Source organism: Myxocyprinus asiaticus, chromosome 33, assembly GCF_019703515.2.
Source record: "Myxocyprinus asiaticus isolate MX2 ecotype Aquarium Trade chromosome 33, UBuf_Myxa_2, whole genome shotgun sequence".
NCBI classification, from domain to species: Eukaryota; Metazoa; Chordata; class Actinopteri; order Cypriniformes; family Catostomidae; genus Myxocyprinus; species Myxocyprinus asiaticus.
In genome coordinates this window covers 6956270-6979379 of record NC_059376.1, presented here as the reverse complement: position 1 = coordinate 6979379, position 23110 = coordinate 6956270, and the positions used below count along the sequence as shown (strand labels likewise).

At 44.2% G+C, this 23110-nt stretch overlaps 1 protein-coding gene across 1 annotated transcript in view; it reads left to right on the top strand.

Moving 5' to 3' along the window:
- The window catches only part of LOC127424739 (probable glutamate receptor), a 48717-nt gene that overhangs the window by 10963 nt on the left and 14644 nt on the right, over nucleotides 1–23110 (top strand). The window contains exons 3-6 of the mRNA XM_051670166.1: nucleotides 5473–5504; nucleotides 6208–6387; nucleotides 9295–9521; nucleotides 22684–22781. Of these exons, the coding sequence (XP_051526126.1) occupies nucleotides 5473–5504; nucleotides 6208–6387; nucleotides 9295–9521; nucleotides 22684–22781 (537 nt within the window). The remainder of the gene's footprint in view (nucleotides 1–5472; nucleotides 5505–6207; nucleotides 6388–9294; nucleotides 9522–22683; nucleotides 22782–23110) is intronic.

Sequence of the window (23110 nt, the reverse complement as noted above, 5' to 3'; positions counted from 1 at the left end):
ACTTACAATTTTTGCTTCGTGAACAAAAAAATTCCAAAGACTTACATTGAAGTAGGTATCCGAGCCATAACTAGAGATCAGAATATCAGAGACTTGGGGTGGAATCTTTTGGAACCTTTGCAACTAGCAAGCAATCCTCTATCAACCATTCAGAACACCTCAGTGTAACATCTCAGTCCATGAATCATTCATCCAGTATTCAAAGATCACCATCGCCTGAATACTAACCAGATCAGGAACTACAACTCCAAGCACCCATTGCTCCTGCCATCTTCCACACATGTTCCCAGTTTTATAATTAGCCTCTTGTGTATTTATACCCTGCATTTTCTCTACATCTGTGTGAAGTATTGCCAGTTTCACCTGCCTTACCAAGCGGTTCCCATTGTTGTCTAGATTTCACGTATATCTACTTTTCTGCCTGTTTTCCCATCTTACATTTTTTGGATTATTGCCCTGGATTTATTTGCTGTATTTGGATTGCCTGTGAATGACCTCTGCCTGGAATATATATACGTTACCTGACTTTTGTTTTGGATTATTCCCTTTATTATATTGCTTAAACTTCTGCAAATGGATTCTAATCAGCCTCCAGTCTCCAGTATGTTACAGAATACTTCGCACGACCAGAATCCAGTGGAAGTGTTTCAACTCCAATTTCATATCAAAATGAGTTACTCAAGGAATATCAAGGACAATTTATGAATTTAGGTGCAGCCAACAATCATTTGACTCATTACATTCGGTCTCTGCCTTCCCCTCGACCAGAACTGGTAAGACTATCTCTGCCTGACAAGTTTGATGGTTCTGCTGATAAATGCAAGGGTTTCTTAAGACAATGCTCCATCTACTTCTCTCAGCAACCAGAATCATTTAAGAACAGAGACTCAAAATCAGCGTTTGTCATGTCACTGCTTACCGGCAAAGCCTTAGAGTGGGCTACTGCTGTTTGGGACAATGATGACCAAATCAGAGATTAATTTCCATATTTTTCACAACAAATCCAAGAAGTGTTTGAATATCCTGCTGGAGGCTGGGATGTGTCCATTCAGCTTTTGCATTTACGCCAAGGCAATCAGTCTGCAGCTGATTATGCAGTGCGCTTCCTAACAATTGCTGCTCAGAGTGGATGGAATGATGTGGGCTTAAAATCTGTTTTCTGTGAAGGATTAAGTCCCATGCTACAAGCTGAACTAGCCTGTAAAGACGATTCACTGGCCCTGTCATCTTACATCACGTTAGCCATAAAAATAGACAATTTGCTGTGCAATAATCCACGTGCCAAGCTGCCATCAGTAAGCCCTGAAGTCATGGATTCCACTAAGGCTGAACCAGTTGAAGCGATGCAAATTGGACGGACCAAGGTCTCTATTGAGGAACATTCTCGACGATTACAGGAATGACTATTTTACTGTGGTCAACCTGGTCATCGCTGCATCTCATGCCCCAATAAACCCAACACTGCTGACTCACATGGATATAAAGTAAGTGTAACTTCGTTTGCTGCCATCACAAACCAAAATTGCACCCTTCCAGTAACACTGCATTGTGCTAACAAAACATAGTCTGTTACAGCGTTAACTGACTCTGGATCTGCTGTTAATCTCATTCATTGTAAACTGGTCCAAGAATTCAACATACCCACTGTGCCCTGTTCTCCGCCCATTCACAACACTGCAGTAGACAATGGACCCATTGGAAAAGGGCACATCACACACCAAACAGTGCCTGTAAAGTTTCAAGTGGGTTTATTTCACGTTGAAAAACTTATCTTGCATGTTATTTCCTCTCCACACTATCCCGCTATCCATGGCTTTCACTGCATGATCCGCAGATTTTTTTTGATGGAAGGAGGGTAAACTGATCCATTGGTCCCCATTTTGTCAATCAAATTGTTTCGTTTCTGACCTTACCCTACCTTGTCTAACCACAAAAGTCGAAAGTCCATTGTTATTTTCTCCAACTAACATTCCAAGGGAATATTCTGATCTCACTGATGTCTTCAGCAAGACCAAAGCAACACAGCTGTCACCACACAGACCTTGGGATTGTGCCATCGATCTTCTACCCAACACCTCACCTCCCAGAAGTAAAGTAGACCCACTATCACTCCCAGAAATCCAAGCCATGGAGGAATATCGAAAAGGCCCTGGAGTCAGTGTTCATAAGGCAATCTACATCCCCCGCTGCAGCTGGTTTCTTCTCTGTTGAGAAAAGGGATGGGGGTCTTCGACCCTGTATCGACTATAGAGGTCTGAATTCCATCACAATTTAATACCGATACCCTCTACCTGTAGTACCTTCGGCACTTGAACAACTATGAGGAACTACAATTTTCACAAAGTTAGACCTGAGAAGTGCATACAACCTAATATGTATAAGAGAAGGAGATGAGTGGAAAACTGCTTTCCTCACCACTAGGGGGCAGTATGAGTATCTGGTAATGCCCTATGGACTTGCTAATTCTACCTCAGTTTTCCAAGCCTTTGTCAATGAGATTTTCAGAGATCTGCTCAACCAGTTCATCATTGTCTACATTGATGACATTCTGATCTACTCTAAATCCAAGGAAGATCATGTTAAACACATCCGAATGGTACTCACTCGTCTTCTCCACAATTAACTATGTCAAGGTTGAAAAATGTGAATTCCATGCAACAACCACCACGTTCCTGGGCTATATCATTGGTCATCTCGGAGTAGAGATGGACCAATGCAAGGTCAGGACAGTCACAGAATGGCCAACTCAAACTACTATCAAGGAACTTCAGCAGTTCTTGGGATTCGCAAATTCTATTGGCGATTCACCAGAAACTACAGTACCATTGCCTCTCTAGTCACCTCTCTACTGAAAGGAAAGCCCAAGAAGTTGGACCGCTCAGGAGGCTTTTGACCGACTTAAGACTAGCTTCACTACTGCCCCCATACTCAAGCATCCAGACCCCAATACACCCTTCACTGTAGAAGTAGATGCCTCAGATTGCGGGATTGGAGCCATCCTGTCTCAGCGTCTTGGTAACCCTGCTAAATGATATCCATGTGCTTATTTCTCCAGGAAGCTCTCCCTTGCAGAGACACACTATGATGTCTGTAATAATGAACCCCTACTCATCAAAGCTGCCAAAGAATGGAGACACTGGCTGGAGGGAGCTCTTCATTCTTTCCAGGTGATCACAGATCATAAGAACCTTGAATAAATTAAGAATGCCAAGAGACTAATTCCAAGGCAAGCCCGTTGGGCTCTCTTTTTTACCAGATTCAACTTCACAGTTACGTACCAACCAGGCAGTAAGAAAGAGCGTCTGCTTTGCCAATCTCATATTTGATTCACCCAATTCATCATCTGAGGCTGAGCCCATCCTACCCCATCAGTCGTCATTGCTCCAGTAGGATGGGACATTATGGAAGAAATCCAGCGCGCTCAACAGGAACACCTGTCACACCCTGAGTGCCCACCAAACAAGCAGTATGTTCCCCAGAACATCATACAATGGGTTCACACTTCTCTGAGTTCTGGCCATCCTGGCATCCAAAGGACCACAGCATTGGTACATAACTGTTTCTGGTGGCCTACCTTGAATACTGATGTTACCTCATGTCAATGCATGCCATGTCTGTACACTAACACTCCCAAACAACTACCAGCTGGTCTCTTGGAACTATTACCAATCCATCAATGACCATGGTCATATATTGCCATTGACTTCATCACAGACCTTCCCAACTCTAATGGTTCCACCACTATCATGGCAACCATTGATTGTTTCTCCAAATCATGTCGGTTAATTCTTCTGAAGGGACTGCCCACAGCTATGGAAACCACTGAAACGCTGTTCCATCAGGTATTCAGGATTTATATACTGCCAGAATATATTGTCTCTGACAGAGGACCACAGTTCACATCCCGGGTATGGCAAGCTTTCTGTAATCTCAACAATAATATCAGTTTAACATCTGGTTATCACCCTCAGGCAAAAGGTCAGGTGGAGAGGCTTAACCAAGAGATTGGACAATTCCTTCTGTCCTACTGTAGTAGGGAACAACATCGATGGAGTTCTTTCCTTCCATGGACTGAGTATGCCCAGAATTCCCTCGTTCATTCATCCACTGGACTTACCACCTTTCAGTGTGCTAGGTTACCAGCCGCCCATGTTTCCGTGGTCTTGGGAACCCTCTGAGGTTCCTGCAGTGGACGACTGGATCAGGATGAGTGAAAGGGTGTGGGACAGTGCTCATGTCAGGTTGCAACGAGGAATCGGGAAACAAAAGATTCAAGCTGATCGAAGATGCCCATACCCTGACTACCAACCAGGTCAGATGGTCTGGTTATCCACTCGAGACCTACGACTATGGCTACTCAGCAGGAAGTTCAGCCCTTTCAAAATACTAAGACAAGTAAATCCCGTGACCTATAGGCTTGAGTTTACTGCTAAATATCAGGATTTCATCCCTGCTGAAACCAGTCCACACTGCATCTGGTTCTAAGACTGCAGAGTCAACACCTCCACCACCCCTTGAAATCGATGGATCTCCTGCCTACTTGGTCCAGGAGATCCTAGATTCTAGAAGACAGGGTAATAAGATGTAGTACCTTGTGGATTGGGAGGGATACGGCCCGGAGGAGAGATTATGGGTAGCAGCTAAATACATTCTTGATCCATCGCTCATCAATGATTATCACCGTGACCATCCAGATCGTCCAGCACCTAGACCCAGGGGGCACCCTAGTAAAAGAACACCTGGAGGTGTTCCTAGAGGGAGGGATTCTGTAACATCTCAGTCCATGGATCGTTCATCCAGTATTCAAAGATCACCATCACCTGTTCCCAGTTTTATAATTAGCCTTTTGTGTATTTATACCCTGCCTTTTCTCTACATCAGTGCAAAGTATTGCCAGTTTCACCTGCCTTACCAAGTGTTTACCATTGTTGTCTGGATTTCACATATATCGACTTTTCTGCCTGTTTTCCCTTCTCACGTTTTTGGATTATTGCCTTGGATTTGTTTGCTGTATTTGGATTGCCTGTGTATGACCTCTGCCTGGAATATATATACGTTACCTGACTTTCGTTTTGGATTATTCCCTTTGTTATATTGCTTAATAAACTTCTGCAAATGGATTCTAATCAGCCTCCAGTCACGAATACATTACACTCTGTAACTGCTTAGCAATGCCCTGGCAACCACTAAATATCCACAGAAGTGTTACAATATAGTGGGATCCATGAGAATGAATCACAATCTTTTTTTTTTCTTCTATTTTTACTAATTTTACTTATACTATTTTTTTTACATTTTATCTTTGCATCTGTTTTTATATTTGTTTACAACTGACCATTGTCATTGACCATTGTTAAACCAGACTGAGCCAAGCATTTCAATTGCTCTTTCCTGTAGAAAATGTATAATTACAGTTGTAGTGTGAGATTCTTATGGCCTATTAACAAGTTTAATTATATGTTTTGTTTTTAGGACCACAACCATTAAGGGTGACAACGATCAAGGTGAGTTCAATTAATTACATCTGGACAGCTCATTTATGACCTACTGAATTTGGCACAAAGTGAGTAGAGATGAGCAGACATTTTCTCAATTAGTTTATTCTCAATTGAAGATCAGCAGCAGGCTTGTAGAGGGGATTGTGGGATTCAGGTCAGATTTATTTGCTTCCATTTCATCAGGTCCATGCCAGTGTGAGTGCATGATGTCATTCAAACAAACGGAGGACATATTACTGAGAAATTCTGAAATTCATACACATTTTTCTATTCAACCTTTCACTCAAGTTGAAATATTGATTATCATTTGTTTTGGAAAAAGTACTGCATATTAAATTAGAAAACTGTAATTTAGCATTTTCACAAATGAATTTTAGAATGGCACTGTAAATAATGACTTTATTGCCACACATTGCCACTTAAAACCACACTTCTGTACATTTACAGACACCCCTAAAGTAGCAGATCTCTGGCATTTTAAGTAGTATTGTGCAGGATTCTTTAGCACCAGTGGACACTGTATTTTTGATCAGATTTTGGATCTGAGTCAATAATGAAGACTTTAATACATTACAGCTTCATTTTCTGTAATAGCATAATTTTCTGTAAAGCTGCTTTGAAACGATGTGTGTTTAAAGCATTATTCATAAAAATGACTTGATATTTTTATTTATGTGTAATTGAAATTGTTTTCGCACAATCTGTTCAGGAGGAACCATATGTGATGTCTAAAGGCTCTGAGCTGGAAGGTTTCTGTATTGACCTGCTTTCAGCTCTCTCTAAGAAACTGGACTTCAAATATGATGTTCACATGGTGAAGGATGGCCGATATGGCACAACCGATGACAGTGGCAACTGGAACGGTATGATAGGAGAGGTTGTCAGAGGGGTGAGTTCACAAACTGTTGCCATAATTTAAATGTAAAATGCTCCCCTTCATTTCTTCCATAGGGATTTAATAAAATCCTACATGAGAGTTCTAAGCCATGAACCAAACTAACCAGCTCTGAGGTGAATCACAACATTACAAACTTTGATTTGAGGCAAAAAAGCATTGAAAATTGGAAGGAAAAAAAAAGGGGTACAAGACTGTGTACTTAACATCTTTCATGAGGACATAAACTACAATCCCATGAAGGATATGCCAATTACATAGCTGACCTAAAAACAATAAAGATATATAAAACTAGTGATTTAAAGTTGCTGATTATAAGTATAGAAACAGTATGTTCATTTTAATGCAAAATATTCAGACATTCACAAATATACAAGTAGTTTGAGAGTGATGGGAGAGTGACTTGATATTTGCATTCATATTGTGTCATGAGAGGGTGCAGTCACTGCAGAGCTCTTTTGGCTTTTGTTTGCCATGATTCTCTGATAAGGGGATCTTTCTCCTCAGGATTATGGGTAGTGTAGTTTTTCACCACAAATTTCTGCTACTAAGCACGTTTTCTTAAAAATGAAGTCAAATAACGCAGAGTCAAAGCCTCGACCAAAGCAAATACCACTGATTGACAAACTCGGAGCTCACAGTAAGTCTGTCTTTAGTTTAAAGGTTCAAAAGATATTGTTTATCAGTTCTGCTATGAAGAAAATAAATGAGATTTTTACTTCAGAACCCCGACTGGTTCGCTGTATAGACCATTTCAAGGACTGTTTGCAGGTTCAAGGAAGTGACGTCTTTGTCCCTTGAACATTTCCGGCTAGTTGTCAAACTTTAAAACAACAGCGGGAGTTAATACGATTGACTTGTAATAGAATGTCACTATTAAAATTTGGACCATGTTGTTTGGTGACTGGATGCTCCCTGGATGCCTGGAACTAATGGAAATTAAAGTGGATAGACTGCCAAAAGAGTAAGACAGCTGGTTATGTGCAGTAGGCATACTAACATCTGTAGGATATGTAGCAGCACACATTTTATCTCTGGTAGGTAGATGGCTAATTAAGTCAGTATTTCTTTACAGTTTCACTGGTAAGAGTAGCTGGAGCAGTATAGAAGCTAGTGCAGAAGAAAGAGACACAAAGTTTTTTTTTTTTTAATAATATAAAAAAAAACTTACAATGTCTTCAAGTCACATGCTAATAGCTTTATAAGTTTCACTGTTTATAACAGTAGCAATCCAATATTCCCGAACTTTCCATCTCTCTCGTGTAAATGCTCAGTATCAGCAAGACGTCTGGATAAGTCACTTGAGGTAAACGTTTGATGTTCTGAGAAAATTTGTTGACTCAGAGTCTTATTTAAAGGATCCGGTAATGACACTTCATTGTTTATTTTCAGTTTTTGCACATATCTGTTTTGCTCTGTTTTAGCTAGACTCTAAAAGTACACAATAGTCATTTTATTTTGACAGTTCTGGGTTATAAAAATGCCGCTAACGGAAATGCGTTAGGGCAAGACATGCGCAGTAGCGTTCTAATTCCTTTGTTATTGCTTACATCCTTGAAATGGTCTAGATACAGCAGATCAGGTGGAAATTGGCAACTCCCATTGAAAATCACTTCCAGTTGCTATGTTGCTTCAGATTACTTAGGACAGGGTTCCTCAATTAGTTTTCACCAAGGACCAAATTCTGTTAACAATACAAAGCCAAGGGCCACTGCCCTCGATGTTATGACAAAGTGTTGTCATGCTGCTATCATAAGTAGTAGTGGTGTTGTTGTTGTTGTTGTTGTTATTTCTATTATTGTTTTTATTGTTAAAAGACACAACATAAATATTCTGATTTTAAGTTATCTTCTCAGTATTAGTAGCCTGTTTTATTTATTCAAACAATTATGAACATTTTGTTTGTATACAGATACACAACTACACAACTTTGCCTGTTGAAAATTCTTCATTCGCTCCCGTTAGGGGACCATCTGTAATCCGCATATTTGATTTGGCACAGGTTTTGAGCCAGGTGCCCTTCCTGATGCAACCCCCAGTGGCTGGGGGACTCTCACTCACACTTATGAGGCAATTTTAGAGAATTTTACAACATATGCTTCTCATGTGGTACGCGGATGTGTGCGGGGTATCTGAAGACTGTATCACTTGCGTGTCGCGCGATCCACCGATAATCTCTCGCGCAAGTGAATCTCTCGCTCTTCTCTATCCTACTACTGTGTACTAAAGCACTCAGGTGCGCATGCATCAACCAGGCTTTCCTCGATATGTGAGCTCCAGTAACAGAGTAGCGCAGAGTGGATCACATGCACGATTAAACTGGGCATCCCTCGATATCATGCCACATAACAAACCTCACGCGACCCATTTTAATTCTACATGAGAATTTTCTATTTAAAGTGCTATTGTGGGGTAATTCAACCATTTCAATTTGGTGTGAACAGGCCTTTAGCGTGGGCCAAACATTTGTCTCTCCTCCTATTGAAGAAACCTGGCTTAGCCTGTGCTAACAATTATCTAATCTATCTAATATAGAGCTCTTTGAAACAATTAAGATTAAATGAAAGGAAAATACAGTAAATGTGTGTAATCATAATTTTTTTTTTTAAATATATTTGTCTTTCCATTTTCACCCAATTTAGTCCCAAACCATTTTTGTAGTAACTGTCTTAAATTTATTAATTGCTGTAATTGATTAATACTATTTTTTTTTGTTTTTGTTTTTTTTTTGTTTTTTTTTTCTGCTGTTATATTTATTGCTGTACTTATTTGTATTTCTTTGTCATATATAATAAAGAGGTGTTGTGGCTTTTATATTCAGGCATTGCAAAATTTTCCACGAATAATGGAAAAGTAGTGCAAAATCTCTCTTTGATTGTGTGTTGGTGGTGGTCTCTACAGGAAGCCGACATTGCCGTGGCACCGCTAACTCTTACAGCTAAACGTGAGGAAGCAGTGGACATGACCAAACCTTACATGCAGACTGGCATTAGCTTCATCTTGAGGAAGGGTCTGGCCTCTGAAGACTCACACTTCCTCAGTCTGCTCCACATCTTCTCCACTGAGATGTGGATAAGTGTGCTGGTTGCATACCTGTTGACCTCTGTCTGTATCTTCTTGGTGGCACGGTAAGAAGTTTATATAATATTTTAAATTACCAGTGAAATCTGAAAACCATTTTATAATTTTTCTTCTTTACACTAAACCATGCTAAAAAATTTACATTTTTTTGGGCTGGCCTAGCTAATGCACATGCATGTTCTTGAGTAAACTAAAAGGCAATTGGCTATTTAAATTTTAAGGCTGGAGTTCCAGCATTGCAATGCTTCTATCAAAAATGCTGATGTTTTAACTTGAAAGAAATTGAGCATTACAATTTCTCCTTTTCATATGTCTACAAGTGACCTCTGTAGTTCAATATCAATGTGGATACCTGCCATTGCTGCACTAAAGATATGGAATACAACATATACAGAATGATTACCATATTCATATAAAAGTTATTTATATTACTTGTTCAAAAGTTTGGACATTTTTATGTTTTTTCTGTTCTCCAAGGTAGCATTTATTTGACCAAAAATTACAATCATAAACCGTAATGTAAAATATTACTATTTGAAATACCTTTTCTCCATTTTCATACATTTGTCATTGCTATAAGTGGAGAATTCTTGGATGAACAAAGTTTGAAAAAAGCAGCATTCATCTGAAATACATTTATGTACATCTATAATTGTCTGGTTTGGTTCAGCCACCAAATCAGAGAGAAGGAAACTACAACAGACAGTCAGTACTGCTGAGAGGATTATTGGTGCCCCCCTGCCCACCCTCCAAGACCTGTACATCTCCAAAGTGAGGAAACGTGCAGGTAGAATCACTCTGGACCCCACACATCCTGCCCACTCCCTCTCTGAACTGTCGCCCTCTGGCCGACGCTACAGAGCACTGAGCGCCAATACATCCAGGCACAAGAACAGATTTTACCTACTGGCCATTTTCCACATGAACAATTAAACTACCTTCAGGACTCCCTCATAGTGCAATAATGTAAATAAATATCTAATTTACATATGTAAATTCACATTTAATTAATAAACTGTACATACCCCTACCTTGCACATACATTACCACTTACACATGTACATACGCCATTCTATGTTATATGTCCTATTATTTGTATGTCTATTTATACTCTTACCTTGTTTTATATTCTGTGTCTCACTGTAATGTTCTGTGTGCACTTGTTTCTCCTATCACTCAAAAAAAATTCCTTGTGTACGTGAGAATGCTTGGCAATAAAGTTAATTCTGATTCTGAAATAGAAATAGTCATTTGTGACATTATGTCTTTACTGTGTTTTTTATTAATTTGATGCATCCTCAAATGCAATTAAAGTATTAATTTCTTTCAAAAACAAATTTTGCTCACAGCCAAGCCCCGCCCCAGTTCCTTTTTTCCCGGAAGTGCACGAGGAGCTGACAAGGTCATGGGAGGCATCTTTTACTGCCCGGTCCCGATCTTTCAGCTCCCCCACCCTCACTACCCTCGATGGTGGGGCGGCCAAGGGGTATTCGGTGATCACCCCGGTGGATAAGGCGCTCGCGGTGCACCTATGCCCGCAGAGCGCCACCACCTGGAGCGGGCGCCCGAAGCTCCTGTCCAGGGCCTGTAGGTTTACGTCGTCCCTGACGGCCAAGGCCTACGGTGCCGCTGGACAAGCCGCCTCCTCCCTGCACGCCATGGCTCTCTTGCAAGTCCACCAAGCCAAGGCGCTAAAGGAACTGCACGAGGGTAGTTCTGCCCCGGGATTGATGCAGGAACTGCGCTCGGTGACCGATTTTGGCAGGTTTGGCACTCCAGCGCCTGTCTCCCCGCCCCTGCACGCCCAGCTGTGGCACAAATCCGCTCCCGATGTGATGGTCTCCACGGGTCATGAGGACAAGCCTCTTCCTCCCCCGTCCCAGGCTGTTCTGGGGGTGGTCACAAGTGCTTCGATGTCCCTGAACTCAGCACGGCCACGGCATGACATGGCACCTCTGGCTCCGCCTCGCCGCAAGGCCCCACCCGCCGGTACGTCCAACGAGATTGTCCCCTTGGTCCCCCTCACCCGGCGATTGGACGTGTGGCTTGCGCTTTCCAACCCGTCACGATGGCTGGTCCGGACTGTCCGACTCGGCTACGCGATTCAGTTCACCAGGCATCCGCCCAGGTTCAGCGGCATCTACTTCACCTCGGTGAGGGGCGAGAACACCGCTACCTTGTGCACGGAAATCATTACTCTCCTACGGTTGGGTGCGATAGAGCCTGTCCCTCCGGCTGAGATGAAGAAGGGGTTTTACAGCCCCTACTTCATCGTACCGAAAAAAGGCGGTGGGTTGCAGCCAATCTTGGACCTGCGAGTACTGAACTGGGCTTTACACAGACTCCCGTTCAAGATGCTGACACACAAACCCAATCTCCGGCATCAAGATTGGTTTGCGGCGGTAGACCTGAAGGACGCGTACTTTCACGTCTCGATTCTACCTAGACACAGACCCTTCCTGTGGTTTGCATTCAAGGGTCGGGCATATCAGTACAAGGTCCTCCCTTTCGGCCTGTCCTTATCCCCTCACGTCTTCACGAAGGTCGCAGAGGCAGCCCTTGCCCCCCGTTAAGGGAAGTGGGCATTCGCATCCTCAACTATCTCGACGAGTGGCTAATCCTGGCTCACTCTCGGGATGTGTTATGTGCGCACCGGGACCTGGTGCTCTCGCACCTCAGCTGACTAGGGCTTCGAGTCAACTGGGAAAAGAGCAAGCTCCTCCCGGTTCAGAGCATCTCTCTTCTCAGCTTGGAGTTGGACTCGGTCTTAATGATGGCGCGCCTCATGAACGAGCGCGCACAGTCGGTGCTGACCTGTTTGAAGGCATTCAGACAGAAGACAGCGGTTCCACTGAAACTGTTTCAGAGGCTCCTGTGGCATATGGCATCCTCAGTGGTGGCCATTCCACTCGGGTTGATGCATATGAGACCGCTTCAGCACTGGCTCCAGACTCGAGTCCCCAGATGTGCATGGCGCCGCGGGACACATCACATGGCCATCACACCGGTCTGTCACCGCCTCTTCAGCCCTTGGACAGACCTCACATTTCTACGGGCAGGCGTTCCCTTAGAGCAGGTTTCCAGGCATGTCGTGGTTACGACAGATGCCTCCAAAACGGGCTGGGGCGCTGTATGCAACGGGCATGCAGCCGCCAGCTCCTGGACAGGCCCGCGGCTACGTTGGCACATCAACTGCCTAGAGTTGTTGGCAATTCTACTCGCCCTGTGGAGGTTTCGGCTGTTGATCCAGGGCAAGCATGTGTTAGTTCAGACAGACAACACGGCAACAGTGGCATACATCAACCGTCAAGGCGGTTTACGCTACCATTGTATGTCACAACTCGCCCGCCATCTCCTCCTCTGGAGTCAGCAGCACCTCAAGTCGCTGCGAGCCACTCGCATCCCGGGCGACCTCTACACTGCAGCGGACGTGCTGTCACGACAGGTTACCCACAGGGGAGAGTGGAGACTCCACCCTCAGGTGGTCCAGCTGATTTGGAGTCAATTCGGGCAGGCACAGGTAGACCCGAGAATCCTCCAACTGCCTGCTCTGGTATGCCCTGACCTGGCACACAGCTGGCCCCCTGGACTATGTAAATATGCGTTTCCCCCAATGAGCCTACTTGCACAGACCCTGAGCAGGTCAGGGTGGACGAGGAGCAGGTCATCCTGGTAGCACCCTACTGGCCCACCCAGACATGGTTCTCGGACCTCACGCTCCTCGCAACAGCCCCCCCCTGCTGTCAGCTGCTGTCCCCCCCACCTTGAAGTTGTATGTAGCCGCTATAGCGGCACACCATGACACATTGGACGGTAAGTCCTTAGGGAAGTACAACCTGATCATCAGGTTCCTGAGAGGCGCCAGGAGGTTGAATCCCTCCAGACCGTGCCTCGTTCCCTCATGGAACCTCTCTGTAGTTCTTCAGGGTCTATGGTGAGCCCCTTTGAGCACCTGCAGTCAGCTGAGCTTAAGGCACTCTCCTTGAAGACTGCCCTCCTGACTGCGCTCACTTCCATCAAGAGGGTAGGAGACCTGCAAGCATTCTCTGTCAGCGAAATGTGCCTGGAGTTCAGTCCGGGCTACTCTCACATGATCCTGAGACCCCGACTGGGCTATGTGCCCAAGGTTCCCACGACCCCATTTAGGGATCAGGTGGTGAACCTGCAAGCACTGCCCCAAGAGGAGGCAGACCCAGCCCTGTCGTTGCTGTGTCCGGTGCGCGCTTTACGCATCTATTTGGATCGCACGCAGAGCTTTAGAGTCTCTGAGCAGCTCTTTGTCTGCTTTGGTGGACAGCGGAAAGGAAGCGCTGTCTCCAAGCAGAGGATTGCCCACTGGGTCATTGATGCCATAGCTATGGTATATCACACCCAGGACGTGCCGCCTCCTGTAGGGCTATGAGCCCACTCTACCAGGAGTGTGGCAGCCTCCTGAGCCTTGACCAGTGGCGCCTCTCTAACAGACATTTGCAGAGCAGCGGGCTGGGCAACACCCTACACCTTTGCGAGGTTCTACAATCTCCGGGTTGAGCCGGTTTTGTCCCATGTAGTGGCAGGCACAAGCAGGTAAGTCCAGGACAGCTGGCCGGGTGTATCGCTTGTGCATAGCGCCTTTCACCTCCCCTGAGCTGAAGACGTGCGCTGTTGACTCCCAGTAGTGTTCACAAAGTGTGTTCCCTGGATGAATTCCTCCGAGCCCTGTGGCAGACGAGTTTGCGGAGAAACTCACTGCCGGCTCAGTACATGTGCTAACTAAGCCCTGTACTGGGGTAGGTGCTCCGCATGTGTTGGTTCCCCATAGGTGACCCCATGCGACGTATATCTTCCGCTAATTCGTTTACCTGTTAGTAAACTGCGTCTTCCTTGAGCAGAGGCCACTCTGCCCCAGTCACCATGTTTGTGGAAACTCCTCCCCCATTGGGTAGGACCTACCATGGGACTTCTCCACATGACATATTTCCGACAAGGCTCAGCAAGACCATGTGACATATTTCCACTCAAAACCTGAATGAGTGGTTGCATACCAGCTCCTTTTATACCTGTATGTTCGGGTGAGTGGTATGCAATGGGGCTATGGGGGAGTGTCCTTCCACACTACCTAGTTGAAACCTTTGTACAATAACGGCAATTCTAAAATTGGCTATGGTGTTTAAGCCCCGCTCTTAAGCGTGAAGCTGTCCAGTATAAAAGCGGGCTCGCAAACACCATTCCTCAGAGTTTTCTGACTGAGGGACAAAGAGCGCATCACTTGCAACTCAAAGAACTCTGAGTCTGTAGTGTGGCCAGCTTACGCAATGTCTCGTTCACTTCATCTCAGGGAACCAATGTTACATACGTAACCGAGACTTTTCCTTATGATTCAGTTCACTTGACATTGCGTCACTAAGCTGACACTATGGGGAACAGAGCCGCACTACACGACATAACTCTCCCAGAGAGGAAACATGACGCCGCAGTCCCGTGGGACTGCAACCGACATGAGTATGCTGCAAGTGAATGACCCCCATAGTGAGCCAGGAGGGGAACACTCAGAATGGATATATGAACTATAGTCATATAGTATGAATTAACCCCTTTGCAAACCAGTCGGAAAGGAAGTTTTATTTATAATGAAAGTGCTTGTGACTTTATGGGAAATTACAATGGCCTGAATGCAGGCCATACCTCTAGTTGAGTGTGCTTTAACATCAATTGGGCAATTCGCACCCTGCTACTCGTAAGCCAGGGTGATTGCATCAACAATCCAGTGGGAAAGTCTTTGCTTGGGGATGGACATTCTTTTAGATGATGTAATACAATTTGAAAATGAAAGTACGTGTCTTTCAGATCTATCGACGCAAACAAATCGCATGGGTGGACGTGCGATAAGATCCGTTTCTGAGTAATCATTTTGAACAGGCGCTTTGCAAGTGTGCGATTCAAATATCTCAGATCTAAAATTGGCTGAAGCCCACCATCTTTCATTGGGACAAGAAAATAACGTCTGTAAAACCCTTTGTGGGCTTGACAATCTGTAACAACATCTATCGCGTTCTTTGCGAGAAGATTGTGCATTTCGGCTCATAACACCGGCGCATCTTTGGACGGAACCATGGAAGACATAACACCATTGAAATGGGGTGGCCGACGTGCAAATTGGATCATATAACCATGTTCGATCGTTTTTTAGCACCCAGTCGGAAATACCCGCAAGGGCTCGCCATGCGTTCGAGTAATGGGACGAAGGGCAATTTGGTTTGTTCATTGTATGATATAATGCGCCGTTCACCATTGGGAAGTGGTTATGCATAATGTGTGGGATTTGAAGTGGAAAAAGAGTTCTTTATTGAAAAAGTGTGAGTGTCTTGTGCATGTGCAACGAGCACTGTACTCTTTTTTTGCATTCTTTATTTCATGTGACTGAATGTGAGACACAGAAACAACATTTTGAACAACAATATTCCTTTCCCGACAAACAGCAGTGGGGAAGAGGCAAACAGCATTGTATGTCTCCAATCGAGCCTTCTTCAGGACAGGTCCGGAAGGAACGGCAAGCTCTGCATTCCACTTCATAGAGCTGTGCCCGTCAGGAGCACCTTTGCTGTGTGGTGAACCCCCCCCCCCCCCCATTCCATCGGGTGGGGCTCACGGCTTGCACAGCTTTACCGGCAGCTCAGTGGTGAGTTTTGGCAGTGCTGAGGCAGCAGGCGTGGGAGTTTTAGCCGGGCACTAGCTCGAGACAGAGCGGGAGCGAGCTGGTTGTGATGAAGTACTGCTCTGTTTTGTCATAAAATGTCTCATAGCCTGTGACTGCGAGTCGTGAAGTAGTGCTCAGCAAATCTATCCACAGAGCTGCTGAAAAGTCTGGCTGGAGACACCGGAGCATCAAAGAGAGCGGCTTTTTCCACATCACACATTTCTGTGAGGGTCAGACAGATCCAAAACCACAGGGTTGCCCATTGATTTGCCAATGGCCTGTGCAGTGACATTTCGTGGCTCGCAGCGCTAAGTCCGTAGTGGTGCGGAGCTCTTTGAACATCTCTGGATCGTAGCCTTGCTCATCCATTTGCTTGAGGAGCTTAGCTTCGAAAACTTGGAGCAACGCCATCGTGTGGAGTGCTGAACCAGCTTGGCCCACCACTGAGTATGCTTTTCCAGCAAGTGCAGACGTCAGTCGACACAGCTTGGAAGGATGAACGGGGTGTGATTTCCACACCCTGCTACTCAATAGGCAGAGATGTGCTGCTACCGCCTCTTCCACAGGGGGTAGTTGAGCATAACCTTTGTCTTCCCCGTGGTCCACTTTAGTGAGGAGAGTGGAATATCTGTGTGAGCGAGCTGAATAGGGTGTGTGCCAGGATTTTGTCTGTTCATTATGAACTTCCGGGAAGAATGGGGCAGATCTGTGGAATGCCATCTCTTGATGATGTCCGGACTGCAGGAACTATTCATCAAGGTTAGAAATTTCAGGTTCCTCTAGAGGAGACCACTCGAGACATCACATCCAGGACCCTCACTATTAGCACTGGTGCTCCTCAGGGATGCATTCTCTCTCCACTGCTCTTCTCCCTGTACACGAATGACTGCACTGCAAAGGACCCCCTATCAAGCTCCTGAAGTTTGCAGACGACACCACAGACATTGGCCTCACTCGCAATGGTGACGAGTCTGTATACAGATGGGAGGTTGAACAGCTAGCTGTCTGGTGCGGTCACAACAACCTTGAGCTGAACACGCTCAAAACAGTGGAGATGATAGTGGACTTCAGGAGAAATGCCCCCACACATATGTGTGACAAGTCTCTTGCTTTGTTGTGAAGGAGGAAGTGGGAGCTGGGCAAACAATCCAACGTAAATCTTTATTCACAACACTCTTTCAGTGTAACACACCCAAACTAATGGCTTTTCAGCACAATCATTGTCACACACAGTCAGCTTTGTGTGTGTGTGTGTGTGTGTGTGTTTGTGTGTGTCTCCTCCAGCAGTCTGGATTGCCTTTTTTATCCCACTCCAGCTCTCACTGCAACACAGAACAACTGTCAGAGATAATTTCCCACAGGTGTCAGTCCTTATCGTTCTTCCTCTCCCGGCCTCGCTCTCTACAGACATCACTCGGCCACGCACCCATCACCACAATATGTAAATTCACTCATAATTAATAACTGTACATACCCCTAACTTCCACATATATTACCACTTGCACATGTACATACACCATTCTATGTTATATGTCCTATTTTTTTGTATGTCTATTTATACTCTTACCTTATATTCTGTGTCTCACTGTAATGGTCTGTGTGCACTTGCTTGTTTCTCCTATCACCAAAAAAATTTGACTTGACAAAAAAGACTTGGCATTAAAGCTCATTCTGATGCTGATTCTGATTCTGAGACTGAACTCTTCGACTGCCCTTGAAAGGACGCAAAGCATCTCCTTGTCAGTGGTGCATGCACGCTCCTCGCCCTCGCTGGGGGAAGGGGCAGCAACGTCCTCCATTGACCACTTGCCAGATGCAGCGAGAGACATTACATCATCCCCAGCATCAGAACTTCCTAACGTGATGAGGCCGTGCACACCTGCAGAGGGCCGAAGCTCGTCACGCACATACTATATTGGCATAGACGCAGTACATGGAGATTGCGGGGCTCGCAGGGCGTGTGCCGGCACGAGGTTCACCTCAAGTTCATCCTGCCCGACATCGCTGCCCCTCCATGCCTCCTTGTGTGATCCCTCAGAGTCACAGAAGAGGTGGGTGGGAGGGCGCGGGAGGCTGAATCGTCCCTCAGAATGAGGGCGATTCGCGAGCGAAGCATCTTGAGACTCATGCCCTCACAGTGAGGGCAGTCTGGGCACAGCCCAGACAGTGAACGCAGCTCTCATGTTGATCTGATGGCGGGATGTGTCCCTCGCATAATGAACACATACAGAACAACATCTTTAGAAAGACGCAAACACGTAAGCGGCTCTTTTAGATATATATAATACAATATAGCAATAGCAATAAAGGATACTCAGGCTGAAGCGCTGCATGGAGCAGGTGTGCATCAATAGGCAAGGTGTAGAATGTGTAGAATGTCCGCCGGAACACTGCAGGGAGTGGAGTGTCTTCTAAGCTTGCGAAGATTCTATCTGCTGGCTCTTGTATTTTGACGGCGACAAATGTAGTGGGCTTCTAAGACGAGAGATGAATCGCTGTCTTGAAGGAAGAAAATTCTGAGGAATGGTGTTGATGACTTAATTGTATGATGACCGTGTGGAGGCGAGGGCATGGCTGAGGTGGCAAATGATTGCCACCTGTGCTTAACACCTGTCTTGTGTTTCAGTGAGGAGTGATTGGGGCTTTTAAGAGAGGAGACAACGGCAGTCGAGAGAGAGCCCAGCTGAGAAGCTGCTCATGTGTGTTGGCCGATGCCATGTGTTTAGCTGAGTTTAAATTGAAGCTGCACCGTTGCGCTGTTAAGCAAACGAGTTTTTGTTTATTTAATAAAAAAAGTGTCATTCCTGAGTGGAATCACCATCTCCCGCTTCCTCATTCTTTTGAACCATTTACAGACCGTCTTATCAATGTATGATGATCTGGTCGCAGCATGGGTGAATTAATGACCAGGCCAATGGGGCCAGTGCCCAGGGACCCTTGATTACCAGGGGCCCTGGACTGCAAGGTCTCGTGGCCCATCAACTTTGAAAACAAATGTTTGTATATGCTTAAATATGTGGGCCCCACAGCTTATACAAGACCCCCTCAACAGGACCCTATGACTATGAGGGCCCCCAGCCCTCTTTTAGGACTCATTTGCCTTCCTTACATGATTACATTTTTTGAGCCACTCTTTAAACTTATAGCACTGCTTGGTGAAAGTTGCCATGCTCTTTTGGAAGAAGACCTACATTTCCAAAATAGCTACCTTCATATTTTGATGCACTCATCTTTTTTATGTGAAATCTTTTGATTTTGATAAAGTAATATTAACAATAACGTTTATGTTGTTACTGAAATTGGCATTTATTGAATTCAAGCAACATGTGCTTAAAATTTCATTATTTTATAGAAAAATAGGTTTAAACAGGTTTAAAAAAAATATGTAATTTTCAATATGTCATATGTTAGGCTTATATGGTTAAGCTTTATTATTTGTATAAAAGGGCTGTTGAACAAAAACGTTTAAACGTGCTATAACTGCATGTTTGCCCTACATTACAAAAAAAAAATTTAAATTAAAAATACTTGGCTTAGGTGGTTGGGGAAAAGAAAATACTGATATTTTACTTTGTGTGGTTCAGAAGTACTGATTAAACTAGATATGTAAAGTTAATTAAGACATACCATAATGTTAGTTTTAAATGCTTGAAGTTAGATTTTTGTTTTATACAGGTTTAACAGCAAGTAAGAAAGAAAGAAAAAATAAAAGAAAGAAAGAAAGAAAGAAAGAATCTTAAAGCAGATTAAAGGGCTTATGTGTAAGTTTTGACAGCTAAAACCAAAACAGGCTCGTTTCTCATTTAAATATTCTGTCAATGTAATGTAGTCTAGGGGATTTTTTGACACTTTGAAAAGGCTTAAATGATGCCTTCGCAGGGCTTTTCGATGGAAGAATAGTAATGGTAGCTAAGCTGTAGGTTCGTTCCAAACAGAATTTCCCCAAAAATTACCAAATGACCATTATTTTTTAGCCCCAAACCTTTTAGCCCTTCAAAGCTCTCACAATGGAGGGTTAAGTCTTTGTAGGAAATAGGGTGTAGGGATGATCACTTCTGAATGGAATGTACTCCTTCATTCAAATGAGTTGAAAAGATATGGCAGCACGAGCTAGAACTGCCTGAACTCTTTGCCAAATTTCACCAAACCCTTGCTTAGATACTGTAGGAGCCTATTGTATTTGTTAAATTCATCAATATTTAGTGTTTGATGAAGTTAAAATATTTCATGATTTATTATGGCCCCTTTAAATATATGCATTTTGTATGCATTATTTGTAGTATTGACATTGAGTTTACATTATGTATAACAAACGTTAAAATGGTACCGTCTCTTTAAGAACGGCGGCTGTTCAGCGAACGTGTTTAGGTTGAGTGGTGGTTGTGCGTTTGAATTAATCTGACTGTAAATAACAGAACAGGTATGTATAACCATCCAGAGTGAGGAGAAGGAGTGAGGAAGCGGGTGACGGCGATTCCAACATAGCAATGTCTTTTTATTAACACAAAACGATGTTGCTCTGGGTTCCGGCCAACCCCCTGTAAGATGGCTCGCTTCAGATCCAGGTACTCCAGCAAGTTAGCCACTGGCAGTTGTTGGGCCGCGAGCTAAGCCTCCCCGACAAAAGCGGCAGCAGGTGGACCACCCATTGCGTCTGGGGCCAGCCCGACCCCACAGAGGCCCACTCAAACAACTCAAATGTCACTTCATGGTCGTCCTGGGGACCCATCTTGGTCAGGGTGATCTGAGGTGGGGGTCCTGTGGCCGGTGTTGCTGCTGGAGTACCATGCGGCAGCAAGCTCTGGAACACCTGCCGGTTCTCTGCCTGGGCTTACAGGAGCACCTCAAAACATTGCTCCTGTTCTGATCGAAGCTCCAGGAGGGCCTGATGTTTGGTCTGGTGGATGCCAGCGAGGGTTTTTAAAATATCCGCCAACGGCGAGGACTCCATGACGTCCCGGAATGGAATAACATTTTTCCAGGACAGATGGCTAAAAACCGGGATGATCCTGGAGAATCCTGGATGGGTGGTAACCTTACCTTTAGCGCGGGCCAAAAATGTGTCTCTCTGGTCCGTGGGCCACCTATTAAGGAACACTGCTTTGGTATTAACATGGAACATGTCCCAAAAACAGTGTTACCATATACTCCCAAAAAACATTTCATAGTACTTTTTGTTAGTATAATTAAAGATGGTTTCAGATATTTTGCCAACTTCAGTTTTGTTAACTCCACTCTCCAAATTCATGTCAACAAACCTGATGTCAGCAATCATGAATGCACAAAATGATCGACAGCCAGAGTGTTTTCTGATTGGCTAGTTTTCATATTGGCTTAAAAGTGCTGGCCTGCCCCCAGATTCTGATTTGTTTTTGCTGTATAGCACTGTCACGAAGACAGGTGGGATTTCTCAGGACACCTGTTTTAGGAATGTCTGCCATGTAGTAGCTACATTTCATGCTATCCCATAAATCCATATACAGCAACATCAACAGGAAAGTTAATTGTATGCAGTGCCTTAAAGGGATAGTTCACCCAAAAATTTAAATTCTCTCATCATTTACTCACCCTCATGATTTCCCAGATGTATTAGACTTTCTTTCTTCACCAGAACACATTTGAAGAAAATTTGAGAAATATTTTAACTCAGTATGTCCTTAAAATGCAAGTGGATGATACGACTTTTGAAGCTCCAAAAAGAAAAGATAGTTAGCATAAACCTCATCCATACGACTCCAGCTGTTAAATTAATGTCTTCTAAAGCGACACGATAACTTTTGGTGTGAAAAGATCTATATTTAAGTACTCTTTTAACTTTAAATCTTCGCTTCCGGTCAGCCGCGGCATGCATGTGTGACGTAATCGCATTGGCACGTGAGACACGTGAGAACTGAGGCACATGAAAAGCAGCGCTGTTTACAGCTGAGTAGGAGGAACGCTGTACAGAAGCTTCATTGGTTTTTGTTTAGATCTGTATTTATCTGTTTCTTTACTCATAATGGTGCATTTGTGTGCTTATCCTGGATGTCTCAACTGATAGGAGAACGCGAGAATACATCCGTAACATACCAACGTGAACACGTCACACGAGACCGTGTGGTCACCCTCTCGTGAAGCCTACCGGAAGCATTGGATTATAGTTAAAAAGAACTTAAATCTTGATCTTTTTTGCACCAAAAGCGATCGTATCACTTTAGAAGACATTCATTTAACTGTTGAAGTCGTTTCAATGATGTTTATGCTGACATTTAGCTTATGCAAAATTGATTATGCTTGCATTTTACGGACCTACAAGCTGAGATATTTTTCTTCAAATGTGTTCTGGTGAAGAAAGCAAGTCACGCACAATTGGGATATCATTTTTTGGTGAACTATCCCTTTAACAATAGTGTAGTTGTGCACAATGTGAAGCTTTCCTGTTTGCTCTCAGATCTGTGAGGTTAATTTGGTAACATCATTAAAAGTGGATTTGGAGTGATATCACAGTCATTGGCTTGTGAATATATAGTCTGTGTTGTGATGCTGTTTTTTAGGATAAGCCCCTGTGAATGGAAGCAACCAGAGAAAGAACAGAATTCCTTCCCACTATCACACAGTTTCTGGTACACTGTGGGAGCGCTGACTCTTCAAGGTAATGTGCTGTACCCTTGATTAATAAGGTTATGAAGACATACCCTCACATAAACACTTCAGATTGAATGAGAGAAACAATACAACAAAACAACTTTATAGATGCAATCAGCCCCACTGAACAGCTTAAGCCGGTGCCATACTAGCAAACTCCATACAACTCAGTTTTGACCGAGAGTGTCTCACAATGCTGACTGTTTAACTGAGATCTCGCTCTCTTCAGTCACGGGAATGACACAGTTGCCGAAACAAAATGGTGGATAGGTGACAAACATACCAACTCACCGCAACTCTCTCTCTCTCTCTGATTCCCTGTCACATGGAGCTCAC